At 37.8% G+C, this 20,324-nt stretch overlaps 1 protein-coding gene across 2 annotated transcripts in view; it reads right to left on the bottom strand.

Moving 5' to 3' along the window:
- WDFY1 (WD repeat and FYVE domain containing 1) overlaps positions 1-20,324 on the bottom strand; it is a 54,274-nt gene that overhangs the window by 14,386 nt on the left and 19,564 nt on the right. For both annotated transcript variants that reach the window (XM_027873749.1, XM_027873750.1), the window contains exons 2-7: positions 14,542-14,609; positions 10,208-10,281; positions 8,405-8,459; positions 6,267-6,417; positions 4,409-4,521; positions 1,800-1,926 (exon numbers count right to left, since the gene is read on the bottom strand). In XM_027873749.1, coding sequence (XP_027729550.1) covers positions 1,800-1,926; positions 4,409-4,521; positions 6,267-6,417; positions 8,405-8,459; positions 10,208-10,281; positions 14,542-14,609 — 588 coding nt within the window. The remainder of the gene's footprint in view (positions 1-1,799; positions 1,927-4,408; positions 4,522-6,266; positions 6,418-8,404; positions 8,460-10,207; positions 10,282-14,541; positions 14,610-20,324) is intronic.

The following is a 20,324-nucleotide window of genomic DNA, read 5'->3' as shown; positions in this document are numbered from 1 at the left end:
ACAGCCCAGTCCCTGCCTACCTTTCCAGTCTTCTCAACCATTACTACGTCACACACAAAGCTCCCCAGCCAGACTGGCCTTCTCGCTGTTGTACACACACAACACTCCCATCTCTCACTTCTCTGGCTGTCCCCCATGCTAGGAATTCATTCCCTCCTCATCTCGACTTCTTGGAATCTCTGGTTTTTTTCAAGACTCAGTTGACATGCCACCTTCTATGCGACACCCTTCCTCATGACCCAGACAAGCTGCTAGCACCCTCTCTCTCTCCCAATACTCCCTGGTATCTATTTTGTATATATTCTGCATTCATTTATACATGCGTATGCTGTCTCATTTCCATTAGAATGTAAGTCATTAGAGAGTAGGTCTGTTTCATATTTGTAATAGTCTCTTCAGTGTTTAGGGCAATGCCTGGCACAGAATAAAAAATTTGCTGACTGGTAACAACTACTTCATTAACCTTAGATTGAAGTTATTACTAAGTTTGAGTCATCAATTATATAGGAAACCAAAAACAAAGAACCCCACAGATAAAACCAATTGTGTTATAAAAGGACTTGAAGCATTTTAGGAGATTCAAGGGAACTTCAAAGGGACACCTTGGCATGCCATCAGGATACAATCATGGAAGCAGGTAGATGGCACAGTGGATAGAGTACCGGCCCTGCAAATCTGGCCTCAGACACTGAACACTTACTAGCTGTATGACCCTGGGCAAGTCACTTAACTACGATTGCCTCACCAAAAAGCAAAAAAAAAAAAAAAAAAAAAAAGATCTAATCATGACATTTATATTTGTTACAAGGATTTGTTTTCTCAGAAACACCAGAGTTTTTATTTGAAATAAAGCAATAACCTAAGAAATGATTAATATGAAGATTACAGGGAATAGGGCACTGTAGCCCAGCTGAGAGAGAACTGGCCTTGGAGTCAGGAGAACCTGGGGTCAAGTCTTGCCTTTAACACACCCTATCTTGTGTATGCTATTTAACCCTTTCAGTACCGCCAAGCTGCTCTGAAAGCTGCACAGTGAGTGCCACACTGCATCTGTAGAAGGAGTTTCTCACCAGAAACTCCCTATGCCAAATGAAATCACAAGTCCACTTTTGAAAACAAACAACATCAAAGAAAAACAACGATAACAAAAGAATAAAGGAAAGCATAGGAAGACTTACACGAACTGATCCAAACTGAAGTAAGCAGAAGCAGGAAAACAAAACACACAATGACTACAATGTAAACAGAAAGAACTACAACAAAAATTGGAACTGAATACTGTAAAACTCTAATGACTCCATTTGGCCCTGAATGAGAAACAGAAGAAGGTATCTCCTTCCCTTCTGGCAGAGGTGAGAGGGCTATAACACCTCCTATAAGACCTAAATGGTGCTTCTTAAGTTTGCTGAATAGCCCCTTTCCTCCTCCTTTTTTATTCTTAATTATAAGGGGTATCTCTCTCAATGAAGGAGAGATACATGGGGAAATGAAGTGATATAAAAACAAAAGACACCAATAAAACTTTAAAAAGGAGAGAAAGGAAAAAGGGAAAGCAGCACTGAACAAAACAAGCAGCAGAAACTGAAGACTGCTTTACTTGACAACAAAAGTTTTTTAAAAATGAACTTTCTGAGGGCAGAGACTATGGTACTCAGTACACAGCAGATACTTAATAAATGTCTGTTGAATGATTGGAAAAGGGCATGCAGTTGCATGTCATTCCACTAGTACACGTTTCTTGGAAAAATACATGGAGCCCCAAACTTTCCTTCAGAGATGAAAACAATGAGGTCACCTACTGATGGCCCTGAAGCAGCAGCATCCGGCCTTTTCTTCCCCCGATGTCCCACATGATGATGCTGTTGTCAGATGCTCCTGAGAAGAGTAACCGCTGAATAGGATCCCACCACAGTGAAGCAACGCTGCCTGAGGGCATATAGATAAGCATGTGCATTCAGTCTTACCTGGACAGCTAAGCCACACGACAAAAACGAAGCTCCCACTGGGTGCAGGTTTCTGAGCCACCTTCTCATGAGTTACAAGACAGGAGATGGAGGATCACAATAAATGGAATGAGCAGCAGTTGGCTGGGCCAGCTACCTACTGAATTCTATGAATACAATATGAATATTTAAAAATACTTTCCCTGTGCTTAACCAAAAAAAATAAGGCAGCAAAAACTGCACACTACAGAATGACTTGGAAGCTGATGAACCTGTTGGCTTTGGAGAACAAAAGTACTCTAGCATTTAATAAATCAGAAAAAAGTTTTCTTTCATTTTTTGTAGGATAGCTATGAGCCTAAGTTATTAAATTTCTCCAAGTCCAGGAGGAGAGTTCTTCTTGAAAGTGAGCATGTTTAATTTCATTTCTAACTAGGTGTTTCACAAAAAAAATTGACTTAGGCTTGGGAAGGCCCTGAGTGATTACCAAATCATAGAATCATCACTTTAGGGAAAAAAAAAAAAGGAAACTGAAGCCAATGTAGGTGAAGTGGCTTGCGCAAAATTAGCAAAGCTAATCAAGAAGAGATTTGACATAGGACTCAGTTCAGTGTTCTCTGCAGTTATCAGACTGGTTAGACTGTGCTAATTCAATATGCCAGACTACTGCAAACTATACAAAAAGCTCAGCTGCAAGATCTAAACTCTTATACCTAATTCTGCTTGATATTGCCTGACTTAACCTAATTTGGTGGTGCATTCTTGGTTTGAAGCAATGTTGTCTTGTCTTTTAAAAAACATTGTTTCTGGGGCAGCTAGGTGGTGCAGTGAATAGAGCACCGGCCCTGAAGTCAGGAAGACCTGAGTTCAAATCCAGCCTCAGACCAAACACTTGACACTAGCTGTGTGACCCTGGGCAAGTCACTTAACCCTAACTGCCTAAAAGAAAATTGTTTCTGTAAAATTTCCTGTATTTTCTCACAATGAAAAGGTAAATAGTAAAAGGAGCCTTCTACATTCATTTTCTTCGACTCATCCCAACAAAAGAAGGAAAAGAATAAATCTGAAAACCGAGCTACAGTCGTTAATTTCACATCAGCTTTGGGCCTCCTTCAGTCACTGTCCTGCCCTTTTGACAGAGAGCCTTAGCAGTTGTGACCCCTGAGTTTTTCATCACAGCCACCACGAAACAATAATGGAAGTCACACTGCTCTAAGTGGCCCAAATGGGAAAAAGAAGAGTCAGAAGAGAACTAGTCACAGCCAATAGCAGTACAGCCTGGTTCGGCCAAATCCCACACCCCACATTAATGGTATCACTTCCCCCCAGTCCTTCTTTCCCTCAGCAATTTCTTTCTTTTGCATGTATGTTTCCAATCCCCACCCCAACCCCCCCCCCAACTCCCTTCTCTCAGGAGCAAATTGGTCAGGAAAGATGCAGTTAGTCAGCCAACAAACATCTTTTAAGCATTTAGTATGTGCCAAGGACTGTGCTAAGCACTGAGGATACAAAGAAAGGCAAAAACACAGTCCCCAAGAATAATATTCATTTTTTTTTAAAAGCTGTTGATTCTTTCCCCAGAAACCCTAAATTTCCTAAAATTCAAACAGATGGCTACAAAATTTCTAACTTAAAGCTCCTATAAAAATCATATTTTGGGGGTTTGTTTTTGTTTTCGTTTTTTTAACTGCATGAAGGGATAGTTCGACATCAAAGGAAACTCTTTACTATAAATTTTTTCATTAAGCAATCTCAAATCCAACTAAAGGAATTTAGAGCCCTGCCACAAAGGCCTGCCATAATGCAGGAAGCTCATACCACATTAAAGAAATTTTCAAATGCCACATCTTTGTAGAAATTCCATACCCACTAGGTAGCTCTAGTCCCTGAGATTTGTTCAACATACACAGTATAATACACAGCCCCATCTTCCTTGCTGACCTGAATCCTGAAAAAACAAATTAAAAAACAATTCCTCAAAAAGTTTTACCTTTCTTTGCAAGAATTTTACAAAGTGTTTTTGAAAAAAATTTGATTAAAAATAAGTAATGTCATTGTAAGAAAAGAGGATAATTTAAAAATATATTTAAGAAGAGGAAGCATCCTCATTCAATCCCAATTCATCCTTTGGAATCTATACCCTTAGCTCAATGGTTCTTAACGCTTTTTGTATCAGGGTCCCCTTGGGCAGTCTGGGGAAACATATGAATCCCTTCTCAGAATTATGTTTTTCAGTGTACACAACAAAATGCATTAGATTACAAAGGAAATCAATTATGTTGAAATACTGCCACCAAAAATTTTTTTAAAAAAAGAAGTTCACAGACCCCAGGTTAAGGAGGCTTGTGCTGGCCTAGCCAAAAGTTCAAATTTATAATTAGTCATCAGGAACTAATTACTCTGTTAGAAAGGCCAGAATGTGGGTTCTGAAACAAGGCGGAAAAGTCTGTGTGAAAACAATTTACCTTCATGCCCTTTAAGGGTTGTAATAATTGAAGAGGTGTTCTGTTCAAGCTTCAGCAGTGTGATCTGCCCAGAATAGTCTCCAACAAAGGCATGTTGAGTGTCAAAGTCATATCTGAATAGAATTAGTCAAGGATAAGTAATGAATAACTATTCTCAAAGTACTTCTTTAAAAACACACCACTACCAGCTTCGGTCTTAAAGCTATGCAGAAGAAAATATGAATAGAAGGTGTATACAAGACTAAAATTATGCTCAAGTTTCTGAGTCTAAGTCTCCTGCAGCTCTCTCCTGCGTGGGTGCACCTTTGCTTACAAACTTACCCCAGGAAGAGAATTAGTTCTTTGCCCTGGTCCTTATGTATTAAAACCCCTCCCTCTGTTCAAGACCCAATTCAAGAGCACCATCTAAATGAAAACTTCCCGGACCCACCCCCACATCCCACCCAGGGCAAAAGTCTTCTTTCTCAAATTTCTCAGAACTCTTTGCCTAGACCAGAAGTTCCCAAAGTGGGCGATACCTCACCTTGGGGGGCACTAGAATGTTTCAGGGGGGCGGTGGAAGCAAAAGGAAAAAGAGAAGATAAGAAAATTTTGAAAAATCATTTGTACGTGTTTTGTCTGTTGTGTAACAGAGTTAAAATCATAGTGATTACATGATTTTCCAAATAAACACACAAAACGCAAGTTATAACCAATCAGTGGTTAAGTCTGCCGCCCGACAGGTGTTAACAAGCAAATGTTGACAGGTGATCATGTCCCATATTGGCGGGAAGTCCAGCATGCATAGACAGGAATAAGTGTGTGTAATGACTCGTTTATAATACAATACTACTACATGGTTACATAATAGAATATTATGCCATCAAAATTTCAGCACAGGAAAAAAATCCAAAAATTTACAATAAATTATTAAATTTAAGAGATCATTTTTAAAGAAGAATATTTTCTATTTTTTTGAAATAATGCACATTTCAAAAAAAAAATTAAAGAAAGTAGATTTCCAGGGGGGTGCTGAGTAAATTTTTTTTTTTAAAAGGGGAAAGTAGGCCAAAAAAGTTTGGGAACCTCTGGTCTAGCCCTTTCTTTATTTATCTCTCACTCTTTACACTATCATAATCAGTTATGTACATCATCCCCTGTTCAGTCGATCAATAAGCATTTATTAAGTGACTAATAATGCTCAATATGTTCTAAGTGTTGTGTTAAACAGTGGGGATACAAAAAAAGGAAAAAGCAATCACTGCTCTTAAGGAACTCTAATGAGGGAAACAATATGCAAACAGCTACGTACAAACAAGACCTATATAGAATAAACTGGAGATAATCAATACAGGGTAGGCACTGGGATTAAGAGGGATCAAGAAAAGCTGTGATATGACACTATTATAAGAAAAGGCAAGATCAGGGGCAGGTAGGTGGTGCGGTGGATAGAGCTCTGGCCTTAGAGTCAGGAGGACCTAAGTTCAAATCCGATTTCAGACACGTAACACATGATACTTACTAGCTGTGTGACCCTCGGCAAGTCACTTAACCCCAAATGCCTAGCACAAAAAAAAAAAAAAGAAGAAGAAGAAGAAAAAAGAAAAGGCAAGGTTCAACTGATTTTTAATGAAGAAAAAAATCTGCAAAGTTGCCAGTGCAAATAGAAAATGTATAGGAATTATTCAATGACTTAAAAATTTATTCACTATTTAGTGGCCAGAATTCAAAACCAATACTCAGAAATATATTTATATGTTACATAATATAAATATATTTCTCAGTATTGGTTCTGAATTGGTTATACACAGGCTTTCAAAATTATTTATTGGAAAGTTCATCTTTCCAATAAGGGAATTAGAATATTTTTAAAGGATACTGTAAGCATGAAGCCCAAGAAGTGAAGTAGTGTCTCCCAAGCATATTCCCACTCCTGGTACACATCCAGCTGACACACTTGTCATGACCTGTGCTGATAACCCATTCTGCCCCCAAGCAGAAGATAACTGCAGATACCCGGTTCTGATGAGCTATTGGATTAGAAAGAAAAAATGTGCTTATTTTGGTTAGAAATACTATCACCAGAAATAACCCACCACTTACTATTAGAAAAGGAGGCTTAACTTCTCAACCAATATTAAATTGACATTCTGCCCAAATAGACTTAAAGGGCAAAGGTTCATGGAGACAGCAAATAACCTCAGCTTTCACTGATCACTTCCTCTTGTTTCATACTCCTTAGCACTTAGAATCCAGGAAGCCCTCCAAATTCTACATTCCTGTTTTTGAATATTTGTAGGTTTCAAACATTTCAAGGTTTGCCAACACATCATGGGTTCAACTGCCTTCTGATCTAAGAAGCAGTCTCATCCACATTCTTTTCCTGAACAGGGATATTAAGCAGCTCTCCTTGGTCAAAGACAATCAGAATCTATAAAATATTAAAGAAATATGAGCACCTTTGCTATAAATGGAAGAAAAGAGCAATGGAGAAAAGAGAACTCAGATACTCTACTGCAAGAGCAATCCCTTTGCACATACCATTGAGTAAGTGCAATAGTTCTAACATTTTTTATTTTGAAATAATGCCTCAGAATGTGAAGGGTATCCTGTATATTCTTTTAAAATGGCTTCTAACCTGCTTATTACCCTTAGATCCACAAGAACTCTTCCTAGACAACTATCATGGAATTTGGTACAGTGGTATATATATAGTAAGTACTTGATAAACACTTATTGAATGAACTCAGAAATATAGTTAATGATGATAGCAAATGATAGCCAGAAAAAACCTTTAACATTATTTTTAGATGCATAGACCACACAGGAAAATCCTGGGTTAATTTATTAACTTCAGTATGTCAGATCTATCTTTAAAAAAATTATATTCACTTCAAAGAAGTGAATGAAATCTCCCGAAAAAGGTAAAAGGTAATATTGTTATTAATTTTGTAAACAAGGCAACATCACCTCAGATACTGAGGAGGAAAAATGCAATGAGCAAAACAGATGTTCAAGTATAATAATCAAAATACAGATAAAGTCATCTCATTATCATGAGACACATTTCCAGAAGACAAAATGTTGGAAGAAAGCAGGAAGCATTTTTCTAGATCCTTTCAAAAGGTAATTTGCACAAATGGTAACTGAGGCAGCTAACAAGTTAGTTATAAAGTTTGTCCATTTACCCAAAACTGAAAAAGCATTATTACATCACTTTGGTCAAATGAAAAAACAGCTTGTACCACTGACATCCTCCAAATTAACATTATTCCACCATTATTACGTCATCTTCCTATTTTAAATATAGCCCAGATTCCCAGCTGCCCTGGGAAAGGCAATTTGGCCTTATTTTACAGAAACATCTTTCCAGATTCCATAACTATGTCAATTCATATAGAAAAGTAATTATGTGGTCAAAGTAAAAGTTTAAACTCTAAATTTATTAACTATAAGCATGAACTCTGAAAAATTCATGAGGATCATGGACTGAATGACTCAACACTATGTTCTTTCAGAATGGGCAATCTACATATGGTTAAATCTGGTGTTGCTTTGGTCTAAAATTAACTATGTACTTGCTCTCCTGGGCCCTACATAGAACTATATGGGTTCATATTGTCCCAAACTTCTGCCTTAAATAAACAACTTTATCTTTAAGAAATACCTGAAATCTTTATATAATATTATATTATACAAATTATCATGAGCCTAGAATTCCTAGGTGTAAAAGAAACCAGGAATACAAAATTTTTTTTTAACCGGAAAATGGGACCACCCCCATTGATCGCTGACAATGAAGTTAAAGGCTTATAACTAATAAATACATTATACTTGGCAATAAGCCCTGGGCAGAGTGGGGAGGGCAGGGGTGGTATGAGATACCTTTTCTGAGGGCTGACAGTCTCCTCAATACTTCTGAAAACTAAGCTATGTGACATAAAAACTTCATTTCGATAACGAGCAGTACTCTAGTGCTTTAAAGGATAAAGCAAATAATTGTGCATATGGTATTACCTGGGTAGGTCTTAACAAAGTTCATCTTATTAAAATCTTCAGAGACATGAAATTCCTATAATTGAAGATAGCAAATAAACAAGTTATATTTTTAAACATTTAAGGTAATGATAAATTTCAACAAAAAAAAAAAATGCAAGTATAGCCTATGAAAAGATGGAGGATTTTTGGGATCAGCTCTATGAATTAAAATGCTTCAGCAAAAAAGCCTCAAACTATCATTTCTAATATGTAACACTTTAGACCAGAATATTCAAACCTAAAGTTTATAAATTTTTAATATCTTGGTAATGAATTCAATATAACTGGCTACCTTTATAACCTTATGTATTTTTGTTTATGCACTTAAAAAATTATTCTGAGAAAGGGTCCATAGGCTCCCACATGGCCAAAGGCATTTATAACACCAAAAAGGTTAAGAATCCCAGGTCTACTGGCAAAACCAAGTATCTATAATATTAACATTTACTGTAGTGAAATGTAGAGAGCTAGTCAGTCTTCTTTGAGGGTTTCCTTCCACCTTTTCTATACCCAAAAGTTATCACTTACTTGTCCTACCATTTTGGCTATATTAAAATGGCTCAAGATGAATTAAACAAACCACACTGCTGAGAGTTGTTTCTGACAAAGTACTTTATCCACTCCCACCCCTAAGTGGTAAGTGGTAGGTGGTCCCCGTAAAAACAGGGAAAATGCCACAAAGGAGTATAAGAAGGAAAGCAACTTTTTTCAATTAGTTGAATGAGCTTGATCTTTGCATTCTCCACAGCCTGGAGAGCACAGCTGGTGTGAACTGCTGATGGACCAAATTAAGGAAAAACAACAAAGGAGAACTATATCTTTATTCCAAAGGAAGTGCAAATATTGTAACATCCTACACAAAGGAGAATCATATCTTTATTCCAAAGGAAGTGCAAATATTTTAACAACCTATACCTCTGTCACTGATAAGATTAAACTTGGGAAAAGTAATTGCTTTTGGTAAAATGGGGGGGGAGAGGTTCCTCATTATGCTTAGTACATTATTCCATATAAGACAGTGCCATAATAAAGGCAAGTGATAACTTGTAAATTTGACTTACACAAATCTTTTCTCTTCACTGCTTTTACAACCGCTATTTCATAGGCCCTGAGAGTGGGTTATAAGAGAAAGTAAAAATTCCTTCCAGCTACTGGCAAATCCAAACACACTATCCTATTCCTTTTTTTTGTTGCTCAGTAACTGTATATGAAAGCCTATATACTAGCTAATACCCCTCTTAAATAAACAGGGAGAGGTATTATCCTCATTGTGATGGAGGAACAAGGGCTTTGACAAATAATCCTGAAAGATTTATGGTTCCAACTTCCTGCCTCTGTCCCCTGAGTCTTTCACATGAAACTCATCTCTTGCCTACAGAGTCCCCACCTTCCTCATCCTTGGGGCCACACCCATTCCTCTATCCCAGGCAATGCCTCTAGGGCTCATACTACTAATATTGTGCCAGGTATATTAAGGGCAAAATACATTTGTGGGAAGGTCAAGGAAACTACAAATTATAATTATTTCTATGGGGAAATGCATTCTAAGTTCGTACAGAGAAACTTTTGGAACACACCCATTCATAAATAGGGATAACACTGTAATGAATTGAGAATGCTTTTGACAGAGTCAGAATTATCTATTAGATAATGATAACTTTGCATTTACAATGTCTAAAACTAACAAATGCTGAGAGGCCAGAATAACGAGAAACTGTGATACAGACAAAATTCAAGTGGTTTATATGCATTTAATATTCTTAAATTCCCAAAGCTACCTACCATTATGGCTCCATTATCCTGGCCCACAAATATCCTTCTGCTATCATGATGGTATGCCATAGTTGAGCAAGGAGCTGCCAAAAAACCCAAGGCCACATTAATAACAGAGTTAAATTTTTAAGTCATTTTTCATATGATATGTCCCAAACAGCTAAACTAAAAGCAAATGAGAAAATGCTTAAAAATAATTAAATAACTTCAAATAGTAATAAACTTGTTTTCCTCCTCTGAAATGTGGTGGACATACTTCAGAAAACTAAATGTCTTAGTAATTTTTAAAGAAGGCACGCAGTTGTGTGATACAAACAGAAAAAAATATATTGCAATGAAGCTTTTCTTCAAGATTCGTTTTAATACATGTCACTAAAAAAAGAAAAGCCTACTCAGAATCCTAAAACATCTATCAAGAAGTTGGCTCATGGGGCAGCTAGGTGGTGCAGTGGATAGAGCTACAGCCTTGGAGTCAAGAGGACCTGAGTTCAAATCCAGCCTCACACACTTGACACTTAAGAGCTGTGTGACCCCAGCCAAGTCACTTAACCCCGACTGCCTCACCAAAAAGCAAAAAGAAAAAAGAAAAGAAGTTGGCTCATTCAAATACTGTTATAGAGGGGGCCAGATTAGGAAGGGTTTTAAATATCAAAGAAAGGCTTTTCTATTTGATCCTGGAGGTGATAAGGAGTCACAAGAATTTATTTGAATAGGGGGACTGAACTGGTCAGATTTGCTTTTAAGAAGATCCTTATTATTATTTTATAATATTGGTAATATGACTAATCTTCTCTCCATCCCTAGCAAGGAACTACTATACTACAGGTATGTATGTATGTGGTGGTAGATAGAAAGAGTGCTGAACTGGTAGTCAGGAGAGACCTACGTTCAAATCTTGCTTAAATACTTCCTAACTGTGACTCTGGGCAAATCACTTAACCTCTGTGAGACTAAGCTTCCTTTCCCTTTGGTACAAAGGGGATAATAATAACCCTTCCAAGGTTGTTGTGAGGATCAAATGGAATAAGGCATACAAAACACTTTGCAGAACATAATTCTACATATAAATGTTAGCTATTACAATAATTACTGTTAGACTAGGAGGAAATCAGGAAGAAAAGCCAATCTTCTCCTTACAGTAGGAAGCCAAAGTAATCTACTAAGAGAGATGGTTCTTGAAGACCTAACCATCTGGTTCTATAGCCTGAGTGCCCTAGGTCACACCTAATTCCAAAGCTGTCTTTGATAGAAGGTGATGGTATCATTAGACAAGCAAAAAATGAGTGTGGAGTAATGGATTTGGGAGTATGTGTCTGAACTTTGCTTTGCCATTTGATTTTCATGATCTGCAATAATCATAATAACAATAACAACTAGCATATTACAGAGCACTTTAAGATTTGCAAAGTACTTTATGTATGTTAACCACATTTGCTCCTCAGAAAGTTAGAAATGACTGTTATTCTCCTCATTTTAAAGTTGAAGAATATTAGTCTGACAAAGGTTAAGTGACTTGACCTGGATCACACAGCTAGTGAGTGTCTACAATAGGTTTATGCTTAAGGCCTTTCGAGCCCAGGGCCATCACTCTATCCACTGCACCCCATACTTGCCTGTGTAAAGCAGGGGCTCATTTTGGTGGTCCTTTCCACTCCTAAGTGTAAGATCCTGAGCAAATAGATTAAGTCATTCTAATGAGCATAGATTCCAACTTTAAGGCCTAAAAGAGATTAGACTAAGATTCCTGAAAAGGGGCAAAACCCAACAAATCAGTAGCATTAAGGACACTTTCCATAAGAGGTATATGTACAGTAGCCAGGTCAGGGGTCCCACTTCCTCAGATTCCTGATGTTTCTAGCAGTTATCAAGATAATGCTGAGGGTGCATCACTGCTTGGCTTGCAGAGGACATTTTATGAGGGGAGAAGGAGACATCTACTTCACAAAAACATGAGAAATGGTATTCAGAGCTCACCGAGTCAGTGACAGGAAACATCCTCAAAACAGGCAAAAATAGAGGTTGCAGGTGTTCTAAGACTTTCATAACCACTAGAGTACTTGACTCAATCATTAACTGCTCATAGTCAGCTCCTTCTAAAGCAGATGCAGCAAATACCCTGGGCCTCTGCCACCAGAAGGAGAGGAATGAGCTATTGTAAGAAGAGTTCTTTCAATACACAGTCTGAGCTCCGAAGACTTTGGTGCACCCAACCTTCTCAGAGCTAGCCAGGAAAGCTTCTGTGGTTGTACTGTAAACAAAGGGGGTAACTGCACTGTTATGTGGATATGTGTCCTACTGCTGTATAAACAGAAGAGCCAGGAAGCCAAGTGTCCAGTTGTAGGACAAGCTGAGGGGCAGTTCCATTTTGCAGGGCAAGCTTTAATTTCGTTTTCTAGAAGTGCCGTTCATATGCTTCTCTATTTCTGTACTGTTTTCAGAAATTCATCTATCAAGAATAACTGTTTAGTCTCACTGAATATATAATATATGACAGAGATAAAAAGCAGGGCAGCTCACCAAAACAGGCAATCAGCCTGGCAGCAAAAACCTCAGTAGCCTCTCTCCAGTGCAGGGGACAAGTAATAAATCTAATGTCAGAGGATGCAGGTCCAAATCTCAACCCTTTATTACAACTGAAGTGACCTTGGGCAAGTCACAGTCTCCCTGGCCTGTTTCCTCATCATTCAAATGGGAAAGGGGGTGGGGAAGTCGGGGGGTTTGCACTAGATGGCCGAGGTCTCTTTCAGTTCTAAACCCTAGGACCCTGTGAAAGCTTACATGGCTGATGTCATACCATACGCATGAAAAATAAAGGTATGGAAAAAAGAAGTTTGTGGAAAAGAGAAAGAAGGTGTTTGCTTGGAAGGGAGACTAGGGTTAAACGCTGCTGAAATTTGTTTAAATTTTTCCTTTGTCTTTCTAATAATCTCTGGAATTCCTCAAGAGCTCAACTTTTTAGATGAGTATTCAACACTCAACTGAAACATAAAAATTCAGAGCAAGACCTCCAAGCCTTGCAGTCGAACCCTTTACTTTTATACATGATGATACGGAGTCCCAAAAAGACTCAATAACTAAAGTCACATCTACAGTACAACCAAGATCAGCATCGAGATCTAAAACCAGGCAAGGAACTCTTATTAAAAATGCATTTATGTATATGGGAAGCCTTCTTCATTCTTGGAAATACTGTGAACAGGTGGGTCAGCGGATAGAGTGCCAGGCCCAGAGTCAGGATGACCTGAGTCCAAAACTGGCCTCAAATACTTACTAGCTATGTGATTCTGTGCAAGTCACATAACCTGCCTCAGTTTCCCCAACTGTAAAATGGGGATAATAATAGCACTTACCTCCCAAGTGTTGTTGGGAAAATCAAAGGAGATAAATGTAAAGTGCTTAGTATAGTGCCTGGCACATAGTAAGGTTTATATAAGAATTAGCTACTATTATGTTTACGAAATATAAAAATACAAAAAACAAAGACGTTTTCACACACAAAAAGAGCCCTCAATTAAAAACCAAAACTACAAAGCATTTGACATCTATGGACTGGCTATTTCCAACACTGACTACCTAGGTTGTCAGGGCCCTGTCAAATTGGGAGATTTTTTTATATTCAACCGCTATTAGGACTAGCATTTAGCACTCTAACAACTTTCAGTTGTGCTTACGGCCTCATTAAAAGGTTATGTGCGGAGCAACTAGATGGTGCACTAGATAGAGTACCAGCCCTGGACTCAGGAAGACCTGAGTTCAAATGCAGCCTCAGACACTTGACACTTACTAGCTGTGTGACCCTGGGCAAGTCATTTAACCCCATCGCCTACCCCACCCCCACCACCAAAAAAAAAGGTTATGTGGACTCTTCTATCAAAGCATGCATGTGCAAGAGAATCGGCTCTTCTAGGCCTACTATGATTAATGACATATTCCCCAAGTTTTACTTCGCAACTAAACCTCTTTAATTTCTGAAAACCTCACTAAATGATTTAGCCTCAATGAGCCTGAGTTCCCTCATCTATAAAATGAGAGGGGGAGAGGTGTTACACGATTCCATGGTTCCTGCCAGTTCTAACATTCTATCACACACTAAGTAAAATGTGTGAAAACACAATGACCCTATTTTTATAACAACTGTGTTGCTCAGTAATAGGAAGTTAAGTTCCAGTTGCTTCAAGTTAAGTTTGACAGATATCAATTAAAAAGTATATAAGAAAGGTAAATGAACAACCAAGAAATTTCATATTTTATGCCAAAGCCCTTAGTTAGCGTTTGAGACACTAGCACTCAAATCCTGTAGCGTTGTGAGGACCGGGAGACCCCAAACAACAAAGTTGACTTACATGCCATTGTGTGATAAATGCTGGGCCAGTACTGACCACTGTCTCGTTTCAGCCATACCCGGATTGTTCTGTAGAGACAAGAAAAGAGGATGAGTCTATACTGATACTGTCCAGAACAGCCTCATCTATTTTTGCTCTGGGGTGGGGGAAGGAGTGGGCAGGGGTGTTCCTTGAATGCCAAGATACGAAACTTGATCTTTTTTTAGTACCTAATACATTATTATAAAAGTATTTTGGTGTCTGGCACATAGTGAGTGCTTAATAAATACTAGCTGACTATCCTGACCATCCGTAACTTTCCCTTACAATTTGTTAGAGAATGATTATGCAAAATGATAGAGTATTCCTAAAACAGACTACACATTTGTATTTTGGGTGATGCTTTTTTGATCATCTTTCAGCATATAAAGAAGGAATGACTTTCTTCAAGTTTTAGTATTCTGGGACCTGGTGATCAAGCCTGTGTTCGAACCATGAATATACTTATCATTCTCTCAGAAACAGTCTGGTATAATGAAAATACTCAGGTGAAAATCAAGTAACCTGAGTTCTAATAATTTTACTATCTATGTTAGTCATAGAATCAAAGAGCTGAAAGACAGGTTATAACAACAACAATTTATAGTTGAGTACTCAGGTTAAGTAATTGCCCAGGGTCACGCAACAATTAAGTAACAGAGCCAATTTAATCAGGGCTGACCCCTGCCATTCGCCTCAGACAAGTCCCTAAAATGTTTTGTGTTGTGACCTCATCTGTATGTTGATAACAACATACCTGCTCCATCCACCTTTTGTGGGGATAAAAAAAGATATAAAAAAATGTACATGATAATATCAATGAAATTAAAACTCTAGGAATGCCAAATTTAACACATAGTCCCTTCTTTAAGGGTCTTAAAATTTAGTAGAGATAGACCAGGTATCTAACATTCACCTCTAAGAATCCATTCCTAATCTGTAAAATGGAAATAAATATAACTGTCCTGTTTAACTCAATATAGGTAACATTGTCTGTGAAAGAAGGTCATAAATACTATCCAAATGTAAGATAGAATAACATGTGTGTGTGTGTGTGTGTGCACATGCACACGTGCTCACACCTACTAATAGACCCTAATATAGAGGGCATATCTGGGGTTATTGAATTCTGGGCAGTGTGTCCTGACTGGGATTTATATTAAGTATACTATTATACATTTATTTCATTGTGTATATATATATGTATATATATTATATAGACACATATATTATAGCATAAGTAATTCTAAGAGATAAGTGAGATTGAATTTTTCTCTAACCCCCCTTAAGGAAATACCAATCTGAACTGTAAATACGGTTTGTAGGTCCCCTACAAGCTGAGAGATAACAAATTAAGAACATCAGTTTTCAAAGTTCAATCAAGACATGGAAAAAGTATTATTGGAATGGAATGTAACTGACTGAATAGATTATCACTTTTTTTTCTTCCACTTTATGGTAACACGCCCACGATAATGTTTTCCTAACAGAAGGGTGGTGTCTGGAGCCTAGAAAAAGCTAGTCCAAGAGTAGGTGTCAATGTTTACTGACTATAAGAGGGGACACAGACAGCATAGACTACTTAGTCACAGATAGCCTTAGAGTGCCAAAGAAAAATTCACTGTACCAGAATCTGGAGGAAACATACTTGAAGAATATCCAACTCTCTTTGTTCTAATTCTAGTTATTTAACAATGCTCTTTAATTTGGTCTCCTGGATAGATCTACCCTCTAGGGAGGAATGCCCTGTGAGACTGACCAACGTCAGTAATGTTGCCAATACATACATACACGCAACACGTGCACGAGCGCGCGCGCACACACACACACACACACATACACAGTCCTTCAAAATCCTTCATTCAAATAATCAGTAAATCCTTTTCCTTCATTGGCACTTGCAATTAATTACCAACTCCTATAACTCTTTAATCTGTACCCTTTCTTTCCATGCCCAGTGCCAACACCCTCACTACCTGGAAAGTTGCAATAGTCTCCTAAGTTACCTCTTTTTGACCAATAATTAAGTTGCTAAAGCCCACAGAATTCCAAAGGCAAATCAGTTTGGAGTATAAATTCCTTTGTAATTATCTTAAAAAGGAGAACAGTAGATAGAAAATTCTGAGTAGTATTATCTTACAAAACAGCTCAATGATGAAGATGAAAAAAACAACAAATCTAAAGAAAATATAGAGAGCTCAACTAAAAATAATTCAAAGGCCATTTAAAGGTGAAACTAGAAATATAACAGATAAAGAAAGAAAAAAAGATCTGCAAAGACTTTTATAACAAACTCTTTTCTCCACAAATTATAATAAAACCACCACCATCTTCATTCCAAATATGCTGTATAAAGAATTTAAAATAGTACTACAGAATACACAGAAAAATTCCATACTAGGCGTGACAAAATTTTGAAGGCACTGAGGAATCAGTTCTCAAGAGAGACAGGAGGCTACTAAACACTTCTGGAAAAAACAATAACTTCAAACCTTACTATAACCAAAAAAAAGTGACACAAAATGCCATGATAGCTTGCAGCTCAAATATCTCTTTTTCCCATCACTACAACTTCTATTACAATCCACATACATATAGAAGACATCCTTATGGTATACAAAAGGAATAAACAGGCTTTTGCAAATGATAGTTGGCAGCAGCTACGACTTTTACAATCAGTCACACAACTGACTCAATAGTATAGAACATATGAGATCCCACTGTGTATCCTGTTGGCTGTAAAAAAGTATTTTATTTGGTAGATTGCTACTTTCAAAGCCCTCCTTCAACAAACTGTCTCCCACGTTTATGCCTAAATCATGCTATGTTCCTCAAAAGAGATGAGATAAACTCTGCTTAGTGAACTTCTGATTTTAACAAGTAATCCAACAAGGAAATATATTTGCCAAAGGCTCCTAAATAAGATCCGTGACAACATCTAACATTTATGTAGTGCTTTAAGGTTTGCAAAGATTATCTCCCATTTGATCATCACAACAATCCTGTGATGGGTATAGGTGTTATTATCTCCATTTTACAGATGAAGAAACTGAGGACAAGAGAAGTTAAGTGACTTGAACAGCTAATAATTATCTAAAGCAGAATTTGAACTTGTACTCCTGACTCGAAGTCCAGCATTTTAGCCACTACGTCACCTGGCACCTTTCACAGGTCAATCTAAACATTCACACAGGAAACACAGAGTGGATGAAAAATACAAAATTTTCCACACTACTACATACAGCTGGATAAACAGCTCAGAGAGTCTATTAGTATATAATTGTAAAGGCGGACATTTTTGCTTTTTAACAGATTCTAGATACTTTCACCATTTAATCACAGAATCAGAGTGAGAAGGGAACTTGAGGACAATCTCAAGGGATTCTTAACCTTTTCTGTGACAGAGTAATTCTTTTATACCTCCCTAATCAATTCTGATATGCATATGGCATGATTTCAAATGAATTCCAGCAAATAATCACAATGAAAGCATGAATTCTTATGTGGAATGGTTCTTCACATTTCCTACCTATCTACTTCAAAACATCAAACTAAAATAGAGAACTAAGCTTCATCCATTCTAGAAATTACTCTTTCAAAAGGTGGGGCCATTTCTTCTGCATTTTCTTCATTTCCTATACTTTTCATAGGTAATCTCAGAATCAAAACTTTAACTATCATCTCAGCACTGCTGAGTCCCAAATCTAGTTTCCAGGCCAGTATCCCCAAGTACACCTTTACCTCTCACTGACATCTCAAAACTAAACTTGTCCAAAACTGAGATTATCTCCCCTGCTTCCAAAAACAAGACCATTGCTCATCCTTCTCATTTCTCTGTATCAACTCCATCAGCTGCCATATTCAAAGCACTTGTTATTTTTCCAAACAGTTGCCAGCTTCTGTTAACTCTAATTCTTTAACAACTCTCCCACAGATGCCTCTTCCTCCCTGCCCGCGCTGCCACTACCCTGTTATCATCCTCATTACTACACATTAGGACTATTACCTAAGGTACCACTATCCAGGTAACCTTTTAAGTATTCTTCACACTAACCCAGACAAATCTCTTTATTCATTCATTTATTATTTATCGACAACCAGTTAAGAGCGTATGTATGTATGTCACAAAACAAACACACACACAGAAACAGGTAAATTTATACACTTTTGTATATATGTATGTATGTTTAGGTGTATGTATACATACACACTTTGACATTTTTCCTCTTTTCTGATCTCTTTTGATCTCTTTGATTCCTAGTTTAGTGACTTTTGGGGAATAATTCTAAACCGCTTTCCAGAATGGTTAGACCAGTTGTAGATTAATGTGTCTATTTTTCCACAGGCCCATATTTATCCTTTTCCTTGTTGGTTATCTTTGCCAATCCAATGCCAACCCCCTTGTTTTAGAGATGAGGGAACTGAGGCCTGGAAAGCTTCTAGCCTAACCAAAGTCATAAGGACTTTAAGTGGCTGAATTAGGAATGAAACCCAGGAGTACTCTGAATCTCTATTCAGTGCTCTTTCTTACATACTGGAGGACACTACACCTCAGGATGAAAAGGTAGAGAAATTCCAAGAATGCAATAAGATTTTCCAGATTAAAAACTTATCCGTCAAAGTAAAGGTGGTCATAGGGTACAGTATCAAAAAATATTTTGGAAAACATAGTTTTAGCATAAAAAACAAGAGAGGTCAAAGACTTACAGACTATATAGAAGCCTCAGGACTACATGTCTGAACACTTTCCAGAAGAAGCTAGAAGAGGGTAGCACTTACAGAGCGTTTTAAGGTTTACCAAGCACTTTATACATGTCATCCCAGCTTATCTTCATAACAACCCTGGGAAATAGTTGCTATTACCCTGATTTTTACAGATGAAGAAACCGGTGCTGAGAGAGGCTTAAGTGACTTGCCCAGGATCACAGCCGGTCGGCATCTGAGGCTGGATTCTTGCTCAGGTCTTCCTGTCCCCAAATCCAACACTCCTCTACTGCACAGCCTCATAAGGTACTAGACCACCAAGTAATGTCACCAAAAATTACATTTGAAACTGATTATAAGATGGGATATGGCAGCCAAGGGCAACACTATATTTATAAAGCATTTTGAGGTACTTTCTGTACATGATTGCATGTAAATCCTACAACAACCCTGTGAAGTGCTACAAGTATTATTATCCCCATTTCACAGTTAAGGAAATCGAGGCCAAAAGAGGTTAAGGATCACAGAGAGTGTCAGAGGCTGGATCTGAGCCAAGGTCCTCTGACTCCAATGTACTGGCCCAGAAATGAACAGGATACAGCAAGTGGGCTGATTTTCCCTTGGAAAATTGTATAGTGTTCATTTTAATGACCACAGGGTTCTCCTCAAAACAAAGGCTCCAGTTTTTTTTTTTTTATTTCAATATTCTTGTAGTGATGCTATATGGCTGCAAGTCATAGAACAGAATTAAAGCTGAGAGTCACTTAAAGGGCAACAGAGAAGTCCATGGTCATAGGACCACAGTATCATAGACTTAGGGCTTGACAGGACCTCAAAGACCACTGCACTGAGCTCAGTCCCACACATTTTATACCTGGAGGCTCAGAGAGATTAAGACTTGCTCAACATTTGAACCCAGATCCCCTGACTTGAAAGATAGTGGTTCTTGCCACTGTTTCATGTGGGCGGGCATTTGATAGCAACATACTGTGCTGCCAACAAGGAATTATAGAGAATAAGCCTCCCAAAGGGTATCAGAAAAATGTATGATCAGAAATGCA

Source organism: Vombatus ursinus, unplaced genomic scaffold (genome assembly GCF_900497805.2).
Source record: "Vombatus ursinus unplaced genomic scaffold, bare-nosed wombat genome assembly UNPS02014802.1, whole genome shotgun sequence".
NCBI classification, from domain to species: Eukaryota; Metazoa; Chordata; class Mammalia; order Diprotodontia; family Vombatidae; genus Vombatus; species Vombatus ursinus.
The sequence above is the reverse complement of the archived record's forward strand: the minus strand, read 5'-3'. Positions and strand labels throughout refer to the sequence as shown.